Source organism: Petromyzon marinus, unplaced genomic scaffold (assembly GCF_048934315.1).
Source record: "Petromyzon marinus isolate PM22_M1 ecotype Great Lakes invasive population unplaced genomic scaffold, UKy_Petmar_22M1.pri1.0 PM_Scaffold_351, whole genome shotgun sequence".
NCBI lineage: Eukaryota > Metazoa > Chordata > Hyperoartia > Petromyzontiformes > Petromyzontidae > Petromyzon > Petromyzon marinus.
Genome location: NW_027423337.1, coordinates 42,843 through 62,644, shown reverse-complemented (window position 1 = coordinate 62,644; position 19,802 = coordinate 42,843). Strand labels below are relative to the sequence as shown.

Here is a 19,802-nt window from a genome sequence, read left to right as displayed (position 1 = left end):
CGCAGAGACACAGAGAGACACACAGAGACACAGAGAGACACACGCAGAGACACACGCAGAGACACAGAGACACGGAGATACACGCAGAGACACAGAGACACACGCAGAGACACATGCAGAGACACAGAGATACAGAGACAGAGAGAGGCACAGAGAGACACAGAGACACAAGCAGAGACACAGAGAGACACAGAGAGACACAGAGAGACAGGCAGACACACAGACACACAGAGAGACACAGAGACACAAGCAGAGACACAGAGACAGAGAGACACACGCAGAGACACAGAGATACAGAGACACAGAGAGACACAGAGAGACACAGAGACACAAGCAGAGACACAGAGACACACAGAGACACACAGAGAGAGACACAGAGACACAGAGAGAAACACAGAGACACAGAGAGAAACACAGAGACACAGAGAGACACAGAGAGACACACGCAGAGACACAGAGAGACACACAGAGACACACGCAGAGACACGGAGAGACACACAGAGACACAGAGAGACACAGAGACACACAGAGACACAGAGAGACACAGAGACACACAGAGACACAGAGACACACAGAGAGACACACGCAGAGACACACAGAGACACATGCAGAGACACACGCAGACATGCAGACACACGCAGAGACACAGAGAGACACACAGAGACACAGAGACACACGCAGAGACACATGCAGAGACACAGAGAGGCACAGAGAGACACAGAGACACAAGCAGAGACACAGAGAGACAGGCAGACACACAGAGACACAGAGACACAAGCAGAGACACAGAGACACACGCAGAGAGACACGCAGAGACACACGCAGAGACACACACAGACACACAGAGACACAGAGAGACACAGAGAGACACACGCAGAGTCACAGAGACACACGCAGAGACAGAGACACACGCAGAGACACAGAGACACACGCAGATACACAGAGACACACGCAGAGATACACAGAGACACAGAGACACACACAGAGACATACAGAGACACACGCAGAGACACACAGAGACACAGAGAGCCACACGAAGAGACATACGCAGAGAGACACAGAGAGACACACGCAGAGACACACGCAGAGACACACAGAGATACAGAGACACACGCAGAGAGACACAGAGACACACAGAGAGACAGAGGCACGCAGAGAGACACGCAGCTGTGTGTAGCTGTGTGTAGCTGTGTGTGTGTAGCTGTGTGTAGCTGTGGGTAGCTGTGTGTGTGTGTAGCTGTGTGTAGCAGGTTTTGTCAGGCAAAACAACCCCCTACCTCCTCGCGGTGCCGGACGGGCAACTCTGTCGTGGACAGTGCTGTGGGGAGAGAGCCAATTCCGATTGGCCCTCTCCCCTCATTTCAGATTGGCCCTCTCCCCTCATGGCGTCTGTGTCCACCACAGGGGCTAAACGGGGGCTTTGGACGGGTGCGAGGGGCTGGTAACCCCTCCACCTTCAATAAATTACCACTAAACCACGACTAAAATATCTAACTAATAAGCTTGTGCCGGAGGCCCCGGGGGGACAGAAGTCTATGACGTCTCCTGGCCAAACCCCAATTGGCGGAGCCAGGAGATTGAATCTCCTCCAGAAACAATGAAAAGCCACTATGGATGGCCACGTGGAATGTTCGAACGCTCACTGCGGAGGAGAGGCTGCCACTCCTCTGTCGGGAGCTGGACCGGTACCGCCTGGATCTGTGTGGCATTCAGGAGCTCCGGTGGACCGGTTCTGGCTCCTGCCACCATGAGGGGTGGACAGTCCTCTACTCGGGGCAGCAGAATGGCAAACAACAGGGTGTGGCTCTTCTTTTAAACAAAAGAATGAAGGGGGTGTGGGAGCGTGGCGGTGAGGTGTGGGAAGCTGTAAGCCCCAGGCTACTTTGGGCTCGCCTTCCCATCAACCGGAGGCGAGGAGTGGTGGTCGTGGTTACTTATGCCCCCACCGAAGATGAACATCCGTGGAGGGATGCAGGCAAAGCCGATGAGTCAGATGCCTTCTATGACCTCCTGTCACAGGTGCTGGCTAAAGTGGCACCTCGGGATAGAATCATCATGTTGGGTGACTTCAATGCCCGAGTTGGTCATGATGCTGGCACCTGGTCTGGAGTGATTGGAGGGCATGAGCCAGATCAGCTCAATAACAACGGTAGGAGGCTGCTAGATTGTTGTGCAGCCCATGGGCTTGTAATTACCAACACGCTGTTCCGGCATCGGCGCATCCGCACAACATCATGGATGCATGCCGGGTCCAAGCAAGAACATCTGCTGGACTACATAGTGACGGACCAGCGGATGCGAGCCCATGTCCTTGACACCAGGACCTACCGTGGAGCTGATCTGCCCTCTGACCATCGACTAGTCATCTGTAAGATGCGCCTGCCATTCTTCCACTCCGGTGGTGGGTGTACACCCAGGACCCCATTCCAACCTAAAGTGGCCTGGTCTCAGTTATCTGATGAAAGTTGCAAGCGAGAATTTGATCATCGCGTGCGGCTGGGGTTGGCATCGTCCCCCACTCCTCCTGATGTCGAGGGTAAATGGGCGAGGTTTAGGACTGTGACTCATGCAGCTGCAATGGCTGCTTTGGGTACGCGGTCCAGGCCTCCCCAGAGACCCTGGCAGACTGAGAAGGTGTTCAGGATGGTTGAGAAAAAGCGACAAGCCCACTGTCATCGGCTACAGAATCCCATGTCAGAGAATGAGGAGGCTTACCGCAGCCTTCGCTCGGAGGTACGGAGAGCCATGAGGCGCTGCAAGGATGGGTGGTGGTGGCGGGTTGCTGAGGAGATGGAGTCTGCCTCAGTGGCCCGTGATCACAAATCTCTATTTAACTCCATCAAAAAAGTAACCTGCAGCGCCACACCTATTACCATCATTAGAGGAAAAAACGGTGACCCAATCTCCGACCCCCAGGAACAGGTTTGCAGATTTTCTGAGCATTTCTGTGAGGTGCTGGGGGAGGGGAAATCCCTCAGCCAGGAAAACATCGTGGCACAAAGTGGGGATGACCCTGCTGAGGCTGCGGTGCCTCAAATATTGGAACAAGTCACCCCCTGTGAGTGGCTGGCTGAGATGCCATCTGTTGAGGAAGTACTGAAGGCGATCCGGAGTCTGAGACGAGGAAAGGCACCGGGCAGAGATGATCTCCCAAGCGAAATGCTGAGGGAGGGTGGCGTTTGTGCACAGACTGCCCTATATGACATCATAACAACAGTCTGGGCCACTGGACAGGTTCCGCAGGATTGGAAGGATGCCCTGGTGGTCCCCCTCTTCAAGAAGGGGGACCGCACAGACTGTAACAACTACAGGGGCATCTCACTCCTCAGTGTGCCGGGAAAGGTCCTGGAAAGGATTATTCAACATCACCTTGCTAAGTATGCTGAGGAGAGGCTTGCAGAGCCCCAATGCGATTTCAGGAAAGGGCGGTCCTGCACAGATGCCATATTTTCTGCTACAGCAGAGGTGTAGGGAATTCCAACAAGACCTAAATCTCTGCTTTATTAACCTGGTCAAGGCCTATGATACCATCAGTAGGCCTGGGCTCTGGGTTGTTCTTCGTGCTTTTGGAGTCCCTGACCCTCTGCTCACGATCATTAAGGACCTTCATGATGGTGAGCGGGCGCAGGTAAAACTACGTGGCCGGGAGTCAGAGCCATTCCCTGTACACCTTGGGATGCGACAGGGATGTCCTCTGGCTCCCACATTATTTAACATCTATTTTGACCACGTAGTTCGTGAAGCCTTCAATAGCTGTACCGGGGGAATCTCCATATGGTACAGATATAATGGGAGGCTGATCGATGCCCGGGTGCGGTCAAGGGATGGCTCCCAATTGCTCAACCACGTTATGTATGCCGATGATTTGGTAATAGCTGCTCAGTCAGAGGAGGAGTTGGAGACGCTGCTGCTGAGACTGGAGCGTGCCACTAAGAGATGGGGCCTTACCATCAGCCCCACCAAAACTAAGCACCTGCCTGGGTATTTTGTACCATTGGACACTCCACCCCCCCAACTCCCAATCGGTGATGGGGCAGTTGTGGAGAGAGTGGAGAGTTTCCCATACCTGGGCAGTGTGCTTATGACCGGCTCCAGTTCAACAGCAGAGGTCTCACTCCGAATCAGTCGAGCGGCAATATCTTTTCATCGGTTGCGTAACGCCGTGTGGAAGCTACCTGGTCTGTCGCTCCGCACTAAGCTTCAGATCTTCTCGCCCACGGTCACTCCCTCCCTTCTCTGCGCTTGCGAAACGTGGACCCCCCAAAATGGAACATCTTCGCCGGTTAGAAACATTTAGGCTGGCCTGCCTACGATCCATCCTGGGTTTAACCAGGCTGGATTGTGTGAGGAGCTCACAAATCCTTGAAAGATCTGGGCAAGGTCCCATCGGTGAGCTCCTCCGGCAGGCAAGGCTGCGTTGGCTGGGTCATGTAGCCCGCATGCCCAGCCACCGCATGCCGAAACAGCTTTTGTTTGGCCGGATTGAGGGGGCTAAGCGGGCGCGGGACGAGCTAGAGAAGAGATGGAGTGATGTGGTACAGGAGGACGTGGAGCTGAGTGGACTTGCCGATGACCGGTACCAGCGGTGTCAAGATCGGCCTCTGTGGAGGAGGCTCGTGAAGGATGATACTGGGCAGTTGGAGGTAGTCGCCCTCCAACAACAACGGAGGGCGGAGGAGCGACGCTCAGAACAACGAGCGGAGCGCCGGGTGGCTAAAGCACAGCAGGTTGGCACAGCAGGGGGCACAGGTGGTGCATCAGCCAGTCATCTCAGTCAGTCGACCCGTGGCACCTGGGTCTGCCCCGTGACCTCCTGCCAGCGGGCATTCGACACTTCACGTGGCCTCAGGGTGCACATAGCCTGGCACAAGCGTCGTGGTGACGTCACCGCCACTTAGTGGCGAATGGCGGTTGTTGTTGTTGTGTGTAGCTGTGTGTGTGTGTAGCTGTGTGTGTGTAGCTGTGTGTAGCTGTACCCCCGTAGCAACTTGAAGAGCATGCAGCCCAGAGAGAACCAGTCGGCGCTGCTGTCGTAAGCCGTCCCCTTCTGCAGAACCTCGGGGGCCATGTAGCCATGAGTACCCCTACACACGGGGGGAGTGGGGAGGGTGGGAGGGTGGGAGAGAGAGGGGAGATAGAGTGAGCAGAAGAGTGGGTGAGTGAGTGAGTGGGTGAGTGAGTGGGTGAGTGAGTGGGTGAGTGAGTGGGTGAGTGAGTGTGTGAGTGAGTGGGTGAGTGAGTGGGTGAGTGGGTGTGTGTGAGTGAGTGGGTGAGTGCGTGGGTGAGTGTGAGTGAGTGGGAGAGTGAGTGGGTGAGTGGGTGTGTGTGAGTGAGTGGGTGAGTGCGTGGGTGAGTGTGAGTGAGTGGGAGAGTGAGTGGGTGAGTGCGTGGGTGAGTGAGTGTGTGTGAGTGAGTGAGTGGGTGGGTGAGTGAGTGGGTGAGTGAGTGGGTGAGTGTGAGTGAGTGGGTGAGTGCGTGGATGAGTGTGAGTGAGTGGGTGAGTGAGTGGGTGAGTGCGTGGGTGAGTGTGAGCGTGTGAGTGAGCGTGTGAGTGAGTGGGTGAGTAGGTGTGTGTGAGCGTGGGTGTGGGTGAGCGTGTGAGTGAGTGCGTGAGTGAGCGGGTGAGTGAGCAGATGAGTGGGTGAGTGAGTGAGTGAGTGCGTGGGTGAGTGAGTGTATGTGAGCGTGGGTGTGGGTGTGAGCGTGGGTGTGTGTGAGCGTGTGAGTGAGTAGGTGAATGAGTGGGTGAGTGAGTGGGAGAGTGAGTGAGTGGGTGTGAGTGTGTGAGTGAGTGAGCATGTGAGTGAGTGAGTGCGTGGGTGTGGGTGAGCGTGTGAGTGAGTGGGTGAGTGAGTGAGTCGGTGAGCGTGTGAGTGAGTGGGTGAGTGAGTGAGTGGGTGTGAGCGTGTGAGTGAGTGGGTGAGTGAGTGAGTGAGTGGGTGGGTGTGAGCGTGTCAGTGAGTGAGCGTGTGAGTGAGTGAGTGCGTGGGTGGGTGTGGGTGAGCGTCTGAGTGAGTGGGTGAGCGTGTGAGTGAGTGGGTGAGTGAGTGAGTGGGTGAGTGTGTGTGAGCGTGGGTGTGTATGAGCATGTGAGTGAGCAGATGAGTGAGTGCGTGGGTGTGTGTGAGCGTGTGAGTGAGCGGGTGAGTGAGTGGGTGAGTGAGTGCGTGGGTGAGTGTGAGCGTGTGAGTGAGTGAGTGAGTGCGTGGGTGAGTGAGTGGGTGAGTGAGAGGGTGAGTGAGTGAGTGAGCGAGTGAGTGTGCAAGTGAGCGAGCGAGCAGGCGAGTGAGTGGCTGGGCGGGTGAGCGGTTGAGTGTGCGGCTGAGCGGGTGAGCGAGTGAGCGGGTGAGCGAGTGAGCGGGTGAGCGGGTGAGCGAGTGAGCGGGTGAGCGTGCGAGTGAGCGGCTGAGCGGGTGAGTGTGCGGGTGAGCGGGTGAGTGTGCGGTTGAGTGACTGGCTGAGCGACTGAGCGGGTGAGTGTGGTGGTGAGTGTGGTGGTGAGTGTGCGGGTGAGTGTGGTGGTGAGTGTGGTGGTGAGCGTGTTGGTGAGTGTGGTGGTGAGTGTGGTGGTGAGCGTGGTGGTGAGCGTGGTGGTGAGCGTGGTGGTGAGCGTGGTGGTGAGCTCACACGCTGGCGTGGGGCTTCTTCTTTGAGAAGTCGCAGGCCAGGCCGAGGTCTGAGATGCGGACGTGGCCATGCTCGTCCAGCAGGATGTTGGCCGGCTAGACCACGCACACACGGACACACACACAGACACACGCACACACACACAGACACACACAGACACACGCACAGACACACGCTCAGACACACACACACGGACACACACACAGACACACACACACACACACAGACACACGCTCAGACACACACAGACACACAGACACACACAGACACACGCTCAGACACACACGCTCAGACACACACGCACACACAGACACACACACACGGACACACACACACACGCTCAGACACACACACACGGACACACACACAGACACACACGCACACACAGACACACGCTCAGACACATACAGACACACAGACACACACAGACACACGCTCAGACACACACACACGGACACACACACACACAGAGAAAAAGCTAAAGATCCCCGTGCAGCCTTAACAGACTGTAGGGGCAAGTGCTGTTAGCGAGCACCTATGAAGACCGGCACGGCACAGGAGGGGGTGAGTGGCCAGCACCACGCCCGGCCGCTTTTGTCTCCCCAGTAGCGATGTTCACTACACACCGCTGCACCAGCTACTCAGTTGAGGCTGAGTCGACCTAGGGGAGGACCGGTTCAGATAATCGTCGCTGGTGTTGGCCGTGAGCGGGAATTGAACTCAGGTCGCCAGGTTCATAGCGTAGCGTAGCGCTAACCGCTGCACCACCGCTCAACATCACACTCACAGACACATACAAGTAGGTGGGTGGGTGAGGGTAGGTGGGTGAGTTGGTGGGTGGGTGAGTTGGTGGGTGAGTGAGTAGGTGGGTGAGTGGGTGGGTGAGTTAGTTGGTGGGTGAGTAGGTGGGTAGGTGAGTCGGTGGGTGAGTGGGTGGGTAGGTGGGTGGGTGAGTTGGTGGGTAGGTGAGTCGGTGGGTGGGTGGGTGAGTCGGTGGGTGAGTGAGTAGGTGGGTGAGTTAGTTGGTGGGTGAGTTAGTTGGTGGGTGAGTTAGTTGGTGGGTGGGTGAGTGAGTTGGTGGGTGAGTAAGTTGGTGGGTGAGTGAGTTGGTGGGTGAGTTAGTTGGTGGGTGGGTGAGTGAGTTGGTGGGTGAGTTGGTAGGTGGGTGAGTTGGTGGGTGAGTTAGTTGGTGGGTGGGTGGGTGAGTGAGTTGGTGGGTGAGTAAGTTGGTGGGTGAGTGAGTTGGTGGGTGAGTTAGTTGGTGGGTGAGTTAGTTGGTGGGTGGGTGAGTTGGTGGGTGGGTGAGTGAGTTGGTGGGTGAGTGAGTTGGTGGGTGAGTGGGTGGGTAGGTGGGTGAGTGAGTCGGTGGGTGGGTGGGTGAGTGAGTTGGTGGGTGAGTGAGTTGGTGGGTGAGTGGGTGGGTAGGTAGGTGGGTGAGTGAGTGGGTGGGTGGGTGAGTCGGTGGGTGAGTTGGTGGGTGAGTGAGTTGGTGGGTAAGTAGCTGGGTGGGTGAGTGGGTAGGTGGGGGCTGGGTAGGTGGGGACGTATTGTGTGTGGGAGAGCAAACGAGTGGGTGAGCGAGTGAGTGGGTGGGCAGGTGAGTGTGTGGGTGAGTGTGTGGGTGAGTGTGTGGGTGAGCGTGTGGGTGAGTGGGTGGGCAGGTGAGTGAGTGGGTGAGAGATTGAGTGGGTGAGTGAGTGTGTGGGTGAGCGTGTGGGTGAGAGTGTGGGTGAGCGTGTGGGTGAGCGTGTGGGTGAGCGTGTGGGTGAGCGTGTGGGTGAGCATGTGGGTGAGTGTGTGGGTGAGTGTGTGGGTGAGCGTGTGGGTGAGCGTGTGGGTGAGTGTGTGGGTGAGCGTGTGGGCGAGCGTGTGGGTGAGCGTGTGGGTGAGCGTGTGAGTGAGCGTGTGGGCGAGCGTGTGGGTGAGCGTGTGGGTGAGCGTGTGGTGAGCGTGTGGGTGAGCGTGTGGGTGAGCGTGTGGTGAGCGTGTGGGTGAGCGTGCGGTGAGCGTGTGGTGAGCTCACCTTGAGGTCTCGGTAGACCACGGAGCGGTTGTGCATGTGCTCCAGGCCCAGGATGATCTCCGCTGCGTAGAAGCGCATCTCCTTGTCTGTGAACACTCCGTGCTGGGAGAGGTGGTAGTGCAGGTCGCCTCCTGTACAACCACAACCACCATCACCACAACCACAACCACCATCACCACAACCTCAACCACCATCACCACCATCACCACAACCACCATCACCATAACCACCATCATCATCTCCTTGTCCGTGAACACTCTGTGCTGGGAGAGGTGGTAGTGCAGGTCGCCTCCTGTACAACAACAACCACCATCACCACAACCACCATCACCACAACCACCATCACCACAACCACAACCACCATCACCACAACCACAACCACCATCACCACAACCACCATCTCCTTGTCCGTGAACACTCCGTGCTGGGAGAGGTGGTAGTGCAGGTCGCCTCCTGTACAACAACCACCACAACCACCATCACGACAACCACAACCACCATCACCACAACCACAACAACAACCACCACAACCACCATCACCACAACCACCATCACCACAACCACCATCACCACAACCACCATCACCATCTCCTTGTCTGTGATCACTCCGTGCTGGGAGAGGTGGTAGTGCAGGTCGCCTCCTGTACAACAACCACAACCACCATCACCACAACCACCATCACCACAACCACCATCACCACAACCACAACCACCATCACCACAACCACCATCATCACCTCCTTGTCTGTGAACACTCCATGCTGGGAGAGGTGGTAGTGCAGGTCGCCTCCTGTACAACCACAACCACCATCACCACAACCACCATCACCACAACCACAACCACCATCACCACAACCACCATCACCACAACCACCATCACCACAACCACCATCATCATCTCCTTGTCAGTGAACACTCCGTGCTGGGAGAGGTGGTAGTGCAGGTCGCCTACTGTACAACAACCACCACAACCACCATCATTATCACCACAACCACCATCACCACAACCACCATCATCAACACGAACACCACCACACCCACTCTCACTCACCCACCCACCCACACTCACCCACACTCTCACCCACACACCCACACTCTCAACCACACACCCTCACCCACTCACCCACAACAACAACCGCCGTTCGCCACTAAGTGGCGGTGATGTCACCACGACGCTTGTGCCAGGCCATGTGCACCTTGAGGCCACGTGAAGCAGGAGGTCACGGGGCAGACCCAGGTGCCACGGGTCGACTGACTGAGATGACTGAGATGAGTGGCTGATGCACCACCTGTGCCCCCTACTGTGCCAACCTCCTGTGCTTTAGCCACCCGGCGCTCCGCTCGTTGTTGTGAGCGTCGCTCCTCCGCCCTCCGTTGTTGTTGGAGGGCGACTGCCTCCAACTGCCCAGTAGCATCCTTCACGAGCCTCCTCCACAGAGGCCGATCTTGAGACCGCTGGTACCGGTCATCGGCAAGTCCACTCAGCTCCACGTCCTCCTGTACCACATCACTCCATCTCTTCCCTAACCTGTAACGCGCCCGTTTAGCCCCCTCGATCCGGCCAAACAAAAGCTGTTTCGGCATGCGGTGGCTGGGCATGCGGGCTACATGACCCAGCCAACGCAGCCTTGCCCGCCGGAGGAGCTCACCGATGGGACCTTGCCCAAATCTTTCAAGGATTTGTGAGCTCCTCACACAATCCAGTCTGGTTAAACCCAGGATGAATCGTAGGCAGGCCAGCCGAAATGTTTCTAACCGGCAAAGATGTTCCAGTAGGGGGGTCCACGTTTCGCAAGCGTAGAGAAGGGAGGGAATGACCGTGGCCGGGAAGACCTGAAGCTTAGTGCGGAGCGACAGACCAGGTAGCTTCCACACAGCGTTACGCAACCAATGAAAAGATATTGCCGCTCGACTGATTCGGAGTGAGACCTCTGCTGTCAAACCGGAGCCAGTCATAAGCACACTGCCCAGGTATGGGAAACTCTCCACTCACCCACCCACACAGCCCACTCACCCACCCACACTCACCCACACAGCCCACTCACCCACACAGCCCACTTACCCACCCACACTCACCCACCCACACTCACCCACACAGCCCACTCACCCACCCACACTCACCTACCCACACTCACCCACACTCACCCACACTCACCCACCCTCACCCACCCACACTCACACTCACCCACCCACACTCACCCACCCACCCACACTCACCCACACTCACCCACACCCACCCACACCCACCCACACCCTCCCACCCACACACCCACACACCCACCCACCCACACCCACCCACACACTCACCCACACTCACCCACACCCACCTACACACACCCACCCACACACTCACCCACACCCACCCACACCCACCCACACACGCTCCCACACCCACCCACACCCACCCACACACACCCACACCCACCCACACCCACCCACACCCACCCACACCCACCCACAACCACCCACAACCACCCACCGTTCATGAGGTCCAGGATGAAGCAGAGTTTGTCGGGCGTGTGGAAGGCGTACGTCATGCACACGATGAACGGGCAGTCTTGCTGTAACGACATCAACATCATCATCACCATCATCATCATCACCATCATCATCACCATCATCACCATCACCACCATCACCATCACCACCATCATCACCATCATCACCATCATCATCACCATCATCATCATCACCATCATCATCACCATCATCATCACCATCAACATCACCATCATCACAATCATCATCACCATCAACATCAGCATCATCACCATCATCACCACCATCACCACCATCATCATCACCATCATCACCATCATCATCACCACCATCATCACCATCAACATCATCACCACCACCATCATCACCACCATCAACATCATCACCATCACCACCATCACCACCATCAACATCATAAACATCATCACCATCACCACCACCATCAACATCATCACCATCATCACCATCATCACCACCATCACCACCATCACCATCACCCCCATCACCACCATCATCACCACCACCACCATCATCACCACCATCATCATCACCATCACCATCATCACCATCATCATCACCATCACCATCACCACCATCATCATCATCACCACCATCATCATCACCACCATCATCAACATCACCACCACCATCAAGATCATCACGATCATCACCATCATCACCATCACCACCATCAACATCACCACCATCAACATCATCACCACCATCATCACAACCATCAACATCATCACCATCACCACCATCATCACCACCATCATCATCACCACCATCATCACCATCAACATCATCACCACCATCATCTCCACCATCATCACCACCATCATCACCATCACCACCATCACCATCACCACCATCACCATCACCACCATCAACATCATCAACAACATCATCACCACCATCACCACCATCATCACCATCACCACCATCAACATCATCAACAACATCATCACCACCATCACCACCATCATCACCATCACCATCACCACCATCAACATCATCAACATCATCACCACCATTACCATCATCACCACCATCAATATCATCACCACCATCACCACCATCACCATCATCACCACCATCAACATCACCATCACCACCATCACCACCATCAACATCATCACCATCACCACCATCACCACCATCAACATCACCAACATCATCACCACCATCACCATCATCACCACCATCAACATCATCATCATCAACATCACCATCAACATCATCATCAACATCATCACCATCACCACCATCATCACCATCACCACCATCATCACCACCATCAACATCACCACCATCATCACCATCAACATCATCACCACCATCAACATCATCAACAACATCATCACCACCATCACCATCATCACCACCATCATCACCACCATCAACATCATCACCATCACCACCATCACCACCATCAACATCATAAACATCATCACCATCACCACCACCATCAACATCATCACCATCATCACCATCATCACCACCATCACCACCATCACCATCACCCCCATCACCACCATCAACATCATCACCATCATCATCATCACCATCAACATCATCACCATCATCACCACCATCAACATCATCACCACCATCAAGATCATCACCATCATCACCATCATCAACATCATCACCATCAACACCATCAATATCATCACCACCGTAAACATCATCACCATCAACATGTGTGTGTGTGCCTGTGTGCGAGTCTCTGTGTGAGTCTCTGTGTGTGAGTCTCTGTGTGTGAGTCTGTGTGTGTGAGTCTCTGTGTGTGTCTGCGCGTGTGTCTGCGCGTGTGTCTGCGCGTGTGTCTGCGCGTGTGCCTGCGTGTGTGAGTCTCTGTGTGTGAGTGTGTGTGTGTGAGTCTGTGTGTGTGAGTCTGTGTGTGTGAGTCTCTGTGTGTGTGTCTCTGTGTGTGAGTCTCTGTGTGTGAGCCTCTGTGTGTGTGAGGCTCTGTGTGTGTGTGAGTCTGTGTGTGTGTATCTGTGTGTGTGAGTCTCTGTGTGTGTGAGTCTCTGTGTGTGTGAGTCTCTGTGTGTGTGAGTCTCTGTGTGTGAGTGTGTCTGTGTGTGTGTGTCTGTGTGTGTGTGTCTGTGTGTGTGAGTCTCTGTGTGTGTGAGTCTGTGTGTGTGTGTCTCTGTGTGTGTGTCTCTGTGTGTGAGTCTCTGTGCGTGAGTCTCTGTGTATGTGAGTCTCTGTGTGTGTGAGTCTCTGTGTGTGAGTCTGCGTGTGAGTCTCTGTGTGTGTGTGTGTCTGTGTGTGTGAGTCTCTGTGTGTGTGAGTCTGTGTGTGTGTGAGTCTGTGTGTGTGTCTGCGCGTGTCTCTGTGTGAGTCTCTGTGTGTGTGAATCTCTGTGCGTGAGTCTCTGTGTGCGCGTCTCTGTGTGTGAATCTCTGTGTGTGTGTCTGTGTGTGAGTCTGTGTGCCTGTGTGTGAGTCTCTGTGTGTGAGTCTCTGTGTGTGAGTCTGTGTGTGTGTGTCTGCGTGTGAGTCTGTGTGTGAGTCTCTGTGTGTGAGTCTCTGTGTGTGAGTCTCTGCGCGTGAGTCTGTGTGTGAGTCTCTGTGCGTGAGTCTCTGTGCGTGAGTCTCTGTGCGTGAGTCTCTGTGCGTGAGTCTCTGTGCGTGAGTCTCTGTGCGTGAATCTCTGTGTGTGAATCTCTGTGTGTGTGTGAGTCTGTGTGTGTGTCTCTGTGTGTGTGAGTCTGTGTGTGTGTGTCTCTGTGTGTGAGTCTCTGTGCGTGAGTCTTTGTGCGTGAGTCTCTGTGTATGTGAGTCTGTGTGAGTCTGTGTGTGAGTGTGTCTGTGTGTGTGAGTCTCTGTGTGTGTGAGTCTGTGTGTGTGTGTCTGTGTGTGTGTGTCTCTGTGTGTGAGTCTCTGTGTGTGAGTCTCTGTGCGTGAGTCTCTGTGTATATGAGTCTCTGTGTGTGTGAGTCTCTGTGTGCGAGTCTGCGTGTGAGTCTCTGTGTGTGTGTCTGTGTGTGTGAGTCTCTGTGTGTGTGAGTCTGTGTGTGTGTCTGCGCGTGTCTCTGTGTGAGTCTCTGTGTGTGTGAGTCTCTGTGCGTGAGTCTGTGTGTGTGTGTGCCTGTGTGTGAGTCTCTGTGTGTGAGTCTCTGTGTGTGTGTCTGCGTGTGAATCTGCGTGTGAATCTGCGTGTGTGAGTCTCTGTGTGTGTCTCTGTGTGTGAGTGTGTCTGTGTGTGTGTGTGTCTGTGTGTGTGAGTCTCTGTGTGTGTGAGTCTGTGTGTGTGTGTCTCTGTGTGTGTGTCTCTGTGTGTGAGTCTCTGTGCGTGAGTCTTTGTGCGTGAGTCTCTGTGTATGTGAGTCTCTGTGTGTGTGAGTCTCTGTGTGTGAGTCTGCGTGTGAGTCTCTGTGTGTGTGTCTGTGTGTGTGAGTCTCTGTGTGTGTGAGTCTGTGTGTGTGTGAGTCTGTGTGTGTGTCTGCGCGTGTCTCTGTGTGAGTCTCTGTGTGTGTGAGTCTCTGTGCGTGAGTCTCTGTGTGCGCGTCTCTGTGTGTGAATCTCTGTGTGTGTGTCTGTGTATGAGTCTGTGTGCCTGTGTGTGAGTCTCTGTGTGTGAGTCTCTGTGTGTGTGAGTCTCCGTGTGTGAGTCTGTGTGCGTGTGTCTGCGTGTGAGTCTGTGTGTGAGTCTCTGTGTGTGAGTCTCTGTGTGTGAGTCTCTGTGCGTGAGTCTCTGTGCGTGAGTCTCTGTGCGTGAGTCTCTGTGTGTGAATCTCTGTGTGTGTGTGAGTCTGTGTGTGTGAGTCTGTGTGTGTGAGTCTGTGTGTGTGTGTCTCTGTGTGTGAGTCTCTGTGCGTGAGTCTTTGTGCGTGAGTCTCTGTGTATGTGAGTCTGTGTGTGTGTGAGTCTGTGTGTGAGTGTGTCTGTGTGTGTGAGTCTGTGTGTGTGTGAGTCTGTGTGTGTGTGTCTGTGTGTGTGTGTGTGTGTGTCTCTGTGTGTGAGTCTCTGTGCGTGAGTCTCTGTGTATATGAGTCTCTGTGTGTGTGAGTCTCTGTGTGCGAGTCTGCGTGTGAGTCTCTGTGTGTGTGTCTGTGTGTGTGAGTCTCTGTGTGTGTGAGTCTGTGTGTGTGTCTGCGCGTGTCTCTGTGTGAGTCTCTGTGTGTGTGAGTCTCTGTGCGTGAGTCTGTGTGTGTGTGTGCCTGTGTGTGAGTCTCTGTGTGTGAGTCTCTGTGTGTGTGTCTGCGTGTGAATCTGCGTGTGAATCTGCGTGTGAGTCTGTGTGTGAGTCTCTGTGTGTGAGTCTCTGTGTGTGAGTCTTTGTGTGTGAGTCTCTGTGCGTGAGTCTCTGTGCGTGAGTCTCTGTGCATGAGTCTCTGTGCGTGAGTCTCTGTGCGTGAGTCTCTGTGTGTGTGTCTGTGTTTGTGTCTGCGCGTGTGTATGTGTGTGAGTCTGTGTGTGTGTGCCTGTGTGTGAGTATCTGTGTGTGCCTGTGTGTGAGTCTCTGTGTGTGAGTCTCTGTGTGTGTGTGTGCCTTTTGTGTGAGTCTCTGTGTGTGAGTCTGTGTGTGTGTGTGTGTGCCTGTGTGTGTGTGTCTGCGTGTGTGTCTGCGTGTGTGTCTGCGTGCGTGTCTGCGTGTGTGTCTGCGTGTGTGAGTCTGCGTGTGTGAGTCTGTTCTGAGTAGTGGTGAGTAGCGGTGAGGAGTGGTGAGGGTACTACGCTCACCCCGGTACTGACGAGGGACAGCATGATCCTCTCGTTAAGTGCCAGCGTCTCTCCCTGTTTCATCTTGATTCGCTTCTTGTCCAGACACTTCATGGCGTACCTGCTCAAAATAAAAACACGTGCACACCTCCCCCCGTGAAGCCTCTCACACGCTGAAGGGGCAAGTGCTTTCACAGCACCTGTGAAGGCTACCGGAGCTGTGGCTACACACACGGAGGGGGTGGGTGGCTACCAGCACCACGCCCGGCCGCCTTTGTCTCTCCCCCAGTGCTGGCGATGTTCACCACACACCACAGCTACACCAGGTAGAACTCATTTCAGGCTGAGTCGACCTAGAGGAGGCCCAGGACCAGGTCAGATAATCTCTGTGACCGGTGGCGGCGGTGGTGGTGGCGGTGGCGGCGGTGGTGGCGGTGGTGGCGGTGATGGCGGTGGTGGTGGCGGTAGTGGTGGCGGCGGTGGTGGCGGTGGTGGTGATGGCGGTGGTGGTGGCGGTAGTGGTGGGCGGTGGTGGTGATGGCGGTGGTGGTGGCGGTAGTGGTGGCGGCGGTGGTGGCGGTGGTGGCGGTGATGGCGGTGGTGGTGGCGGTAGTGGTGGCGGTGGTGGTGGTGGCGGTGGTGGTGGTGGTGGCGGTGGTGGTGATGGCGGTGGTGGTGGCGGTAGTGGTGGCGGTGGTGGTGGTGGCGGTGGTGGTGGTGGCGGTGATGGCGGTGGTGATGGCGGTGGTGGTGGCGGTAGTGGTGGCGGTGGTGGTGGTGGTGGCGGTGGTGGTGGCGGTGGCGGTGATGGCGGTGGTGGCGGTGGTGGTGGCGGTGGCGTGGTGGTGGTGGCGGTGGTGGTGGCCATGAGTGGAAATCTAACTCGGGGGTCTCTGCCGGGTTCGCAGTGGAGCACGAAACCCTACACCACCGCTCCCCCCAGAGATACACACACAGATACACACACACACAGATACACATACAAAGAGATACACACACACACAGAGATACACACACAGAGATACACACGGAGATACACACACACATACAGAGATATACACAGAGATACACACACAGAGATACACACATACACAGAGATACACACACACAGATACAACAACAACAACCGCCATTCGCCACTAAGTGGCGGTGACGTCACCACGACGCTTGTGCCAGGCTATGTGCACCCTGAGGCCACGTGAAGTGTCGAACGCCCGCTGGCAGGAGGTCACGGGGCAGACCCAGGTGCCACGGGTCGACTGACTGAGATGACTGGCTGATGCACCACCTGTGCCCCCTACTGTGCCAACCTGCTGTGCTTTAGCCACCCGGCGCTCCGCTCGTTGTTCTGAGCGTCGCTCCTCCGCCCTCCGTTGTTGTTGGAGGGCGACTACCTCCAACTGCCCAGTAGCATCCTTCACGAGCCTCCTCCACAGAGGCCGATCTTGACACCGCTGGTACCAGTCATCGGCAAGTCCACTCAGCTCCACGTCCTCCTGTACCACATCATTCCATCTCTTCTCTAGCCCGTGCCGCGCCCGCTTAGCCCCCTCAATCCGGCCAAACAAAAGCTGTTTCGGCATGCGTTGGCTGGGCATGCGGACTACATGACCCAGCCATCGCAGCCTTGCCCGCCGGGAGGAGCTCACCGATGGGACCTTGCCCAGATCTTTCAAGGATTTGTGAGCTCCTCACACAATCCAGTCTGGTTAAACCCAGGATGGATCGTAGGCAGGCCAGCCTAAATGTTTCTAACCGGCGAAGATATGTTCCATTAGGGGGGTCCACGTTTCGCAAGCGCAGAGAAGGGAGGGAATGACCGTGGCCGAGAAGACCTGAAGCTTAGTGCGGAGCGACAGACAGACCAGGTAGCTTCCACACAGCGTTACGCAACCGATGAAAAGATATTGCCGCTCGACTGATTCGCAGTGAGACCTCTGCTGTTAAACCGGAGCCAGTCATAAGCACACTGCCCAGGCATGGGAAACTCTCCACTCTCTCCACAACTGCCCCATCAACAATTGGGAGTTGTGGGGGTGGAGTGTCCGATGGTACAAATACCCAGGCAGGTGCTTAGTTTTGGTGGGGCTGATGGTAAGGCCCCATCTCACACACAGTGGGAGACACACACACACACAGATATAGAAGACACACACAGACACGCACATTGGAGATGATACACAGACAGATAGACAGTGAGTGGCAGGGTGAATGGACAAGGAGGATGGGTGAGCATGTGGGTGAGGGTGTGGGTGTGGGTGAGGGTGTGGGTGAGCGTGTAGGTGATCGTGTAGGTGAGCATGTAGGTGGGGGTGTAGGTGAGTGTGTGGGTGAGGCTGGTGGTGAGCGTGTGGGTGAGGGTGAGCGTGAGGGTGTGGGTGAGGCTGGTGTGAGCGTGCGGGTGAGGGTGAGCGTGTGGGTGAGGCTGGTGGTGAGCGTGTGGGTGAGGGTGTGGGTGAGGGTGTAGGTGAGGGTGTGGGTGAGGGTGAGGGTGTGGGTGAGGGTGAGCGTGTGGGTGAGGGTGTGGGTGAGGGTGTTGGGTGTGGGTGAGGGTGGTTGGTGAGCATGTAGGTGAGCGTGTGGGTGAGGGTGAGGGTGAGCGTGTGGGTGAGGGTGAGCGTGCGGGTGAGGGTGAGCCGTGTGGGTGAGGGTGGTGGTGAGCGTGAGGGTGAGCGTGTGGGTGAGGGTGTGGGTGAGGGTGTGGGTGAGGGTGGTGGGTGAGGGTGTGGGTGAGGGTGAGGGTGTGGGTGAGGGTGGTGGTGAGCATGTAGGTGAGCGTGTGGGTGTGGGTGTGGGTGAGGGTGAGCGTGCGGGTGAGGAGTCTCACATCTTTCCCGTGTCGGCCTTACGGCAGCCGTAGACTTCACCAAAAACCCCGCGCCCGATGATCCGGTGGACGCTGAAATCGTTCATCGTCAGCTACGGTGGGGGGGGGCAGATGGGGGGGCAGGTGGGGGGGCAGGTGGGGGGGCAGGTGGGGGGGCAGGGGGAAGGAGGGGAGGGAGGGGGGGCAGAGGGGGGCAAGCATCAAATACAAAGGTCCCCCAGGTAACCTCTACGTGTGTGTACGTGGTGAGTGTGTGTGTACGTGGTGCGTGTGTGTGTACGTGTGTGTACGTGGTGCGTGTGTGTGTACGTGCGCGTGTGTGTGTACGTGGTGCGTGTGTGTGTTCGTGGTGCGTGTGTGTGTTCGTGGTGCGTGTGTGTGTATGTGGTGCGTGTGTGTGTACGTGGTGTGTGTGTGTACGTGGTGCGTGTGTGTGTACGTGCGCGTGTGTGTGTGTACGTGGTGCGTGTGTGTGTACGTGGTGTGTGTGTGTACGTGGTGCGTGTGTGTGTACGTGCGCGTGTGTGTGTACGTGGTGCGTGTGTGTGTACATGGTGCGTGTGTGTGTACGTGGTGCGTATGTGTGTGTACGTGGTGCGTGTGTGTGTGTGTGTACGTGGTGCGTGTGTGTGTACGTGTGGGTGTGTGTGTGTACGTGGTGCGTGTGTGTGTACGTGTGTGTGTGTGTGTGTGTGCGTGCGCGTGTGTGTGTGCGTGTGTGTGTGTACGTGGTGCGTGTGTGTGTACATGCGCGTGTGTGTGTACGTGGTGCGTGTGTGTACGTGGTGCGTGTGTGTACGTGGTGCGTGTGTGTGTGTACGTGTGTGTGTGTGTGTGCGTGTGCGTGCGCGTGTGTGTGTACATGCGCGTGTGTGTGTACGTGGTGCGTGTGTGTGTACGTGGTGCGTGTGTGTGTACATGCGCGTGTGTGTGTACGTGGTGCGTGTGTGTACGTGCGTGTGTGTACGTGGTGCGTGTGTGTGTACGTGGTGCGTGTGTGTACGTGCGCGTGTGTGTGTACGTGGTGCGTGTGTGTGTACGTGGTGCGTGTGTGTGTGTACGTGGTGCGTGTGTGTGTGTACGTGGTGCGTGTGTGTGTGTGTACGTGGTGCGTGTGTGTGTACGTGGTGCGTGTGTGTGTGTACGTGGTGCG

At 56.0% G+C, this 19,802-nt stretch overlaps 1 protein-coding gene across 1 annotated transcript in view; it reads right to left on the bottom strand.

Annotated features, from left to right (window-relative positions):
- The window catches only part of LOC116938077 (G protein-coupled receptor kinase 3), a 46,767-nt gene extending 28,032 nt beyond the window's left edge, over positions 1-18,735 (bottom strand). Inside the window, exons 1-6 of the mRNA XM_076064174.1 lie at positions 18,650-18,735; positions 15,844-15,943; positions 11,130-11,211; positions 8,651-8,781; positions 6,628-6,722; positions 4,977-5,084 (exon numbers count right to left, since the gene is read on the bottom strand). Coding sequence (XP_075920289.1) covers positions 4,977-5,084; positions 6,628-6,722; positions 8,651-8,781; positions 11,130-11,211; positions 15,844-15,943; positions 18,650-18,735 — 602 coding nt within the window. The remainder of the gene's footprint in view (positions 1-4,976; positions 5,085-6,627; positions 6,723-8,650; positions 8,782-11,129; positions 11,212-15,843; positions 15,944-18,649) is intronic.
- Between the last annotated feature and the right edge of the window lie 1,067 nt (positions 18,736-19,802).